This window comes from Galeopterus variegatus, unplaced genomic scaffold, assembly GCF_000696425.1.
Source record: "Galeopterus variegatus unplaced genomic scaffold, G_variegatus-3.0.2 Scaffold19082, whole genome shotgun sequence".
Taxonomy (NCBI): Eukaryota; Metazoa; Chordata; class Mammalia; order Dermoptera; family Cynocephalidae; genus Galeopterus; species Galeopterus variegatus.
Window position 1 is genome coordinate 1 of NW_007745193.1, and position 7,617 is coordinate 7,617.

At 48.5% G+C, this 7,617-nt stretch overlaps 1 protein-coding gene across 2 annotated transcripts; it reads left to right on the forward strand.

Annotated features, from left to right (window-relative positions):
* The first annotated feature begins 2,281 nt into the window (after window positions 1–2,281).
* Window positions 2,282–7,051, forward strand: LOC103583023 (regulator of microtubule dynamics protein 3-like). Of its 2 annotated transcripts, XM_008564450.1 has the most exons (4): window positions 2,282–2,328; window positions 2,632–2,825; window positions 6,148–6,340; window positions 6,760–7,051. In XM_008564450.1, the coding sequence occupies exons 2-4, from the start codon at window positions 2,639–2,641 to the stop codon at window positions 6,905–6,907; spliced, it is 528 nt and encodes a 175-aa protein (XP_008562672.1). In that variant the 5' UTR covers window positions 2,282–2,328; window positions 2,632–2,638; the 3' UTR covers window positions 6,908–7,051. The 2 variants fall into 2 exon arrangements, with proteins under 2 accessions (XP_008562672.1, XP_008562671.1); XM_008564449.1 differs by lacking the exon at window positions 2,282–2,328 and having other exon boundaries at window positions 2,361–2,825.
* The last annotated feature ends 566 nt before the right edge of the window (window positions 7,052–7,617 follow it).

The following is a 7,617-nucleotide window of genomic DNA, read 5'->3' on the forward strand; positions in this document are numbered from 1 at the left end:
TGTGTGGTCTCTGCTGAGCTTCCACCTCCTGTGCTGGACTTCTCCCTGTTCCGTGTGCTCTAGGCCGGTCTTGGGATGGAGCCGGGTGGCGGCGGCAAAGCCTACCTGCTGCTGAATCATGCAGCGGTGGCCCCCCCACAGGGTGTGTGGACTCTATGGAGCTTGTATCTCCCTTGCTGGACGTCTCCGTGCTCCGTACGCATTGGGCCGGGCTGCTGGATTGCGCGGCAGCAGTGTGGTCCCCGTGGAGTTCCTGCCTCCCCTGCCAGATGTCTCCCTGCTTCGAGGGCACTAGGCCAGGCTGGGAATGGAGCCGGGTGCCTGCGGTGAAGCCTACCTGCTGGATCACGCAGTGGTGGCCCCACGGGGTGTGTGGTTTCTTTTTTTTTTTTCTTATAGATGACCTGTAAGGGGATCTTAACCCTTGACTTGGTGTTGTCAGCACCACGCTCAGCCAGTGAGCAAACCAGCCATCCCTATATGGTATCCGAACCTGGGGCCTTGGTGTTATCAGCACCACACTCCCCCAAGTGAGCCATGGGCCGGCCCAGGGTGTGTGGTTTCTGCGGAGCCTCCGCCTCCCTTGCCAGATGTCTCCCCACTCTGTGCGAATGGAGCCGGGTGGCGGCGGTGAGGCCTATCTGCCGGATTGTGTGACGGCGGCCCCGCAGGGCATGTGGTCTCTGTGGAGCTTCTGCCTCCTCCACTGGACGTCTCCCTGTTCCATATGCACTTGATGTTATGTTTTTATAGTTTAAATCGTTTGATTTGTGGGAGAGAGTGACGCTAGGGACCATCTATTCCGCCATCTTGACTGGAAGCCCCTGCATTGAATCTCTATTTTTATTTTTTTAGGCTGGCTGGTATAGGGATCAATCCCTGAAGGTTGGTGTTATCAGCAGCACCATACTCTAACCATCTGAGCTAACTGGCCACCCCCCTGAACTGAATCTTTTTAAGATGAGTAGGAGGTTTTGGTGAAGTTCTATTCCTTACACTGTGGGTTGGGTACCTCAGTGCTTTTATTATTTACGACATACGTATACATTAAACGTAGTCTTTTTTTTTTTTTTTTTTGGTGGCTGACAGGTACTGGGATCTGAACCCTTGACCTTTGTGTCACTAACTGTATTCTTATATGTGTAAAATATCTCACAATTAAAAGGTAAATAAATATAAGATCTAGTCAAAGATTTTTGGAGGACTGGCCTAGATATTTGAGGTGTCCTAAATTTTAACTCTTAAGAAATGCTGACAATAAAATTGGAATCATAGTCTTTTTTACAAGAAAAACGACTAAAAATTACAAGAAGTTGCATAAAATCACAAGAATAAAATGGAATTATAGAAGAATCTGTGGGTCACTGGTGGATACAGAAAAAATGATCAACACAGATTAAAGGAAACAAAAAACAAAATGGTATCTGAACCAATTTAAACAATTAGTGGTCAATTCAAGTTTCAGACTCATGCAAATGTTAAAAAATGTTATCATCAGAGAAACGAATTTCAAAGACTTTAATCTGGAAATGGAAAACAATTTATAATCCTGTTTCTGGTCAATGTAAAAATTACAACGTTAGGTTTAGGTTTAAGACTTTTTAGTGCTGGGTTGCATCTATAATTTGAGTTTTTAAATGTCAGCTGGCAGAAGAAGCTCGCCCCAGGGACTCAGGGACCTCTTGTGGATAACCTACAATTTATCTGTTCTAATTTGAACTGTCAAAGGGCTTGGTAAATTGTTTTAATAAAAAATCCATAAACTATTAAATTAAGCCAAAATGAAAAGAAGTCTGAGCTATGCCAGAGTGCTAAGGAAAGGAAGGAGGGGCGTGGCCTTTTCTGGGTAGAGGAGGGGTCGTTCTAAGCAGAAGAGAATGAAGAAAGCCTGAATATGCTAAGCATATTCCAGGAGCAGCAGGTAAGTGGGTGTGACTGGAGGGAAATGGAACCTCAGGTGATCCGACCGAGGGAGTCACTGCTCGAGCGTCCAGACCCCAGAAGTCTCCACCTTTCCCTTTTTTCCCCCCTCCCTTCTCAGTTGCCCTTTCCCGCTTTCTGCTGACTCCGCCCCACCGGCAGCCTCCTGGCCCCGCCTCCAGAGAGGCTGGAGGCGGAGCCTCGTGTGGTCATCTCTCTGCTCCTTCCGAAGGTGCGCGGAGCTGATGGCGCTGTTTAATTGACGTCACGGTCATTGACAGCGTGAGGCAGCGGCGGCTGCTGCCATGGTGGCTGGCGTCCGGGTGGGGGTCTGAGTGGATCTTCTGCTAGGCCAGAACGCCTTTAGGGGGCGTGACGGAAGGCGAGAGTTTGCAGCCAGGGCGGCAGGTTTGTCGTCTGGAGAGTCGTGAGGCTGAGGAGGGGGTTGAAGACCTAGAAGCCGGACTCCGTGACCTAGATCAGGGGGTGTGTTGGAGGGGAGGCTACGTCAAAGCTGGGTGAGGAACGGGGTAGTCAGGCCCAGGAGGCAGGCGGAAGCCTTAGGGTCCGGATTGGGGTGAGGGAGCTCAGGATCTGGGCAAAGAGCTATCTCCCGGTGTCAATCTAGTCTTGGGGTGGGTGGACCAGGCTCACGAACCTCTCTTCCCCTCCCCACGCCCGCCTGCTCCCGGTGGTTTATGCGGGCTGCAGGTGCAGCATGTCTAGATTGGGGGCCCTGGGCGGCGCCCGCGCCAAGCTGGGACTGTTGCTGGGCACTGCTGCCGGCCTTGGATTCCTGTGCGTCCTCTACAGCCAGCGGTGGAAACGGTCCCAGCGCCATGGCCGGAGCCAGAGCCTGCCCAACGCCTTGGAATACACGCAGACTTCAGAGCCCAGACGCCAGGGTAGGAGTCCATCCCAGAGACCGCGGTCAATGACTGATGAGCCTGGGGTCCAAGCTGCCTTTGGCAAAGCCTGTGAGACAGGGCAACGGCGGGGGTACCTGAGGGTTTCACTTTTTGGGGGAAAGCTTATTGAAAAGGAAAGCACTCTTCGTCTTGTGTATTCTGTCCGCTGTAATCCCAGGAAAATATGTTGCAAAGAGACTGTTTAGCTTTCACTTTTAGTTCTGGCCACTGCAGTGCTATGTGTATATCAGAGACACTTGCTTAGTGTTGGGTGAGGCGTGTAGAGGAAAGTCGAGGAAAAGTCCAAAAGCAGACAAAAGGAATAACTAATCTTGTACGGATTACAAGTCTTGAGGTTTAGTATTAAATTACGTATTAGAATTTGAAGGGAACTCGGAGACTATTTAAAACCCAAGTTTTTAATCCTTATGAGGAAATATAGATTCAACAAGATTGTGTAAGTTTCCCTGGGTTGTCACAGAGTAAGTGGCAAGATTGGGCCTGGTCACCTGGTCCAGTGGACTTTCCACAGCATGGGCTGGGAGCACACTTCATGCAATTGAAGCTGAATGTGGCTGGAAGCCAGCCACAGCTGAAATGGGTAGTGCTTTCAGTTTTGTGAAACTTTCATGTTAACTCGTTTGAGCAAAGTATCTAGGGCTGGTTCAAACCACTTTCTTCATCTTTGTGTAATAGAGGAGTGTTTAGTTCATCTCACCCCATGTCAGTTGGAAATGAGTGTTTTCTTTGGTTACCAATGTCAGATGGCTTCAAAAGTAAGTTTCGGGAGAGTCTTCAAAGAGTTATCACCTAAGACTGCAACTCATTGTCAACATTTTTATAACCTGGCGATAACCTAGTATTGCAAGTGTGCTTGTCTTTCCTTCCCTTCTTTGTGTTTTGTTCGTTTGTTTGTAATTTCTTAGTAGTCTTTCCTCTACTGAGGTTGAGAGAAAGTGGCCACATTCCCAGGGATCTTTCTTGCTCTACATTCTTGAACATTGTTGGGTATGTATTGTAGTCTGATCTAGATTGTTACTAAATTTCCTTTAACAAGTCATTTGTGCTTGCCTTGTCTTGCCTTCCTGGTTTCTTTCCTGTTTTTACATTTTCCAGTCTAGGTGCCAGAAGTGGCTATAGTTAGCATTGCACTGTTGGAATTTACCTACAGCTCAATTCAGGGTTGGGTCAGTGGGGCTTGGTAATGGTGTTTTTCTGATGGGTTATTTATTTTTAAAAATCTTTATTGAATCAAAATTGATTATACATATTTTTGGGGTTAAACACTGAGATATGTTGATTACTAGCATATATATTGTTACAAATCGTAATTATTCTTTATGCCCCTTGTCCAATCTCCCCAATCTCATCCTTCTCTCCTTCCCCCCTCCCACCTCTAATTACCCTAGATTTCTTCTCTCCTTCTGAAAGAATAATGGTTACTCTGTTGATTTGTTGCCTAAATGATCTGTCCAATGCTGAGAGGTGTAATCAGGTCCCCCAATATTATCATAGAGCAGATGCTTCTTCTGTCACTCTGAAATGAGCTTTGTGGAGAGAGACATCCTCTTTTCTTTATCTCTGCTGGTGACTCTCCTTGTGTCAATGCACACCAGTGGCTGGCAGATCATCTGTGTGGTGGTTATGGTGTCTACCCATTTTTGCAGCAGCCATGGTTATTGTCGTGACTGTGGTGGGCCACTGACATGGAGGTGATGTTTTTGGCATGCTTCTTGGTGCTGGCGGTGTGCCTGGTTGTGGGGAGTGTCTGGTCAATGGATCCATACCCCGGGCGGGCCCCACGGCACTGGCAGTGTTAGGGGTTGTGGGTGGGGATCTTGTCTCTGGCTCCAAGCTTCATGTCTCCTGGCGGGCTTCAAGGCACTGGTGGTGTGCCTGGGCTGGAACTAATTTTTGTCCTTTGCTTACTTCTAACATGGGGGAACTTCCTGTGGGAACCAGTACTTGAGCTGTGTTGTTGAGCTAAATTGCTGCTTTGCTGCTGTTTTCCTAGGGAAGGCTTTTTGTACAGCTCGGGGTTTAATGGTTGACCTTATAGGTACTTCCGGCTCTCCAGATACTCGGTGCACCTGGGTTGTGTAGAAACTCTGATCTGGGCCTGAGTTTTTTCATCAAACTGCACCCCATGCAATTCTGCGTTCTTGACCAGTCTCCTCTGAGTGGTCTTGCACTGATTGGGGGATGAGCCAGTTGTCCTTGCTGTGTTCCAGTGTTCTCCCAGTGGGCCTGTCTCCCTCACCGCCCATGCTCTAAACACTTCCCATGGAACAGGCCATGTGCGGGTCCCTTGTGTTGACTCATAGGCCTCTGAATGGCTCCCCTTTTTCAGCTGTTCTGGCTCCTCGCTCCTTGTGGGTCCACAGGAACCCTATTAGTGGTCTTGCTCTCCTGGGGGCCACCAAGGTCCTCTTCTCCCCTGCCGCCTCCAAGCAACTCCATCTGAAGGCCACAGCTGCGGCTTCTGCTGGCTCCTGCTCCTTGCGCTCAGTAGTTTCAGCCTTAAAGCAGCCACGGCCTGAAACACTCAGAGCAGTTTTTTTCTTTCTCTCATTGTGGTTTCTCCTGCCTTCACGAACTCTGTAGGTCTCTCCTCCTCTTCCCCTGAGCTCTAGCGGCCCCAGCTTGGCTGATGTTACATTTTTATAGTTGTAAATTGGTTGATCTGTGGGAGAGAGTGATGCCGCGGCCCATCTATTCTGCCATCTTGACCGGAACTCCTCCTAATGGGGTTTTGATGCACTTTTTCATGTACCTTTTTTCTTAGTAGTTAACTTCCCCTTTTCTCCTTGCCCCTCTCTAATACTAAATGAACCTCTTGAGAGAAGCTCAGAGTTTTATTTACTATTCTTTGTGAAGTGACAGATAGAATTTGAGTGAGCTCAATTTTAGTTCTGCTGTGTGGTTGGTATTGACTGCTTGGTACTTGGTCCTAAATGGTCAGGTAAAGGTTTTTCTTTTGCATTAGTAGGGCATTGTCCTGCCTCCTAGGTACCACACTCTTTCAGGCATTTTATGTTATCTGCCATGGTGTGCAGCATTGCTGACAGGCCCTGGTGTGGAAGGTTCTTGGAGCAGAGGGCTGTTTTTAGAGATTGGGACCGTAATTTTTTTCTGGGTAGTTACTTGGGACTTGTGACCATAACTTAGCTGGGAATGTATGCTGTCTGAGCCTCAAGGCTCAAGGGTCTTCTCTGTAAATTGAACTTCAATGAGAAGCAAGTGTTCTTGAATTTTAGGTACAAGATCTTTTCCTTACTGTATCCCATGGTGTCACTGTCTCCTGTTCCCTTTCCTACAGTGATGCAGTTGCGGTCCATCCCAGGTGAGGCTGGAGATGCTGCAGTACTGCCCAGCCTTCCACAGGAAGGGCAGGAGAAGGTGCTGGACCGTCTGGACTTTGTGCTAACCACTCTTATGGCATTGCGGCGGGAGGTGGAGGAGCTGAGGAGCAGCCTGCAAGGGCTTGCTGGGGAGATTGTTGGGGAGGTCCGGTGAGTAATGCAGCCTTCTCTCCTGCTTTGTCCCCCACCCTTCAACTTTTCCCTGCTTCTACAGCTTTTCAGCTGAAGTATGTTCTCGCCTTTGCTGAAGAAGCCAGTTGTATAGCTTCTGACCTAATTTGAGGGTAATCTGTCCATTTGGTGCCTCGCCTTGCACAAGCTCCTTGCTACTTCTGGACTCTCGTGGTCCGTTGCAGTAACTGAAACTTTGTTCTGTTTAAGCTAGTCTGTCCATGCAGGCTGGGCCCAGGCAGCTGCCCTTCCTTCTTGCTCTCCTGAGGGTAGAGACCCAGGATTTTCTTTGCTCTTGGCCCTTTAATGGGGGGCAGTAGTAAGAGGCTCCCCCATGGTTAGGAGAAAGATAGGCTGGATGGGGTAATGTATCCTCTGGAATGGGGTCTGCTTTCCAGATCCAACATGGAAGAGAACCAGAGAGTGGCTCGGCGGCGAAGGTTCCCATTTCTCCGGGAGAGGAGTGACTCCACTGGCTCCAGCTCTGTCTACTTCACGGCCTCCTCAGGAGCCACGTTCACAGATGCCGAGAGTGAAGGGGGGTGAGTTGTCTCTCCTGGAGGCAGTTATGGCTGCAGCCAGGTTGCATTTTGTAAAAGTATTATCAATGGAAAATTCAAACCAAACTGCTGTAAATAACTTTTGGAACATGGCAAGAGTATAAAAAAATAAAATACAGAGCAGTTGAAACAAAAAACTCCATTCAATTTATGTCATTCAGACATTGCGTGCATCTGTCATTTTCCACTGAGTCGGTTTTTTACATAGTTATTATATATTTTATTAGTTTGGGCATTTTTCTGTGTTATCACTGAGATTTTGTAAGCATGGTTCCATGACTTTGTTCCTTTCCTTGAGTGGCTGAAGCTGGGTATACAGATATCTCTAAGCACAAAGCGTGCTCCCTCTCCCTGGTACACAGCTTTGCCCAAGATCAGGATGTAGAACTCAAGGCTCTTAAAGATAATTTGAAGTTGTACAAACTTCTGGGGTCAGTGAGAGCCAGAGTGGTAAACCCCCAGGCTTGTGGGTGCTTCACTGCTTGGGGTGCTCACTAGGGATCCCAAGGCCACAAGGAGCAGGGCAGGGCTGCCTGCCACTTGTGATGGGGCAAGGGGAAGGGTGGTGTTAATTATAGCTCCAGCAGGCTCAGCCCCATGACAGATCCTGTAGCATGTGAAAGACGGTGGTGGTGCAAGACCCTGGTTTAGCTGGCTGCTATCTGGGGCAGTGGCCATGTGAATAATTCTTTTTCC

What these genes read in the sequence shown, in the direction of transcription:
- LOC103583023 (XM_008564450.1), top strand. Translation starts at nt 2,639, where the DNA reads ATGTCTAGATTGGGGGCCCTGGGCGGCGCCCGCGCCAAGCTGGGACTG. An exon ending in TTCAGAGCCCAGACGCCAGG is followed by an intron (nt 2,826 to 6,147) that starts GTAGGAGTCCAT and finishes CCTTTCCTACAG; the next exon opens with TGATGCAGTTGCGGTCCATC. An exon ending in GAGATTGTTGGGGAGGTCCG is followed by an intron (nt 6,341 to 6,759) that starts GTGAGTAATGCA and finishes TCTGCTTTCCAG; the next exon opens with ATCCAACATGGAAGAGAACC.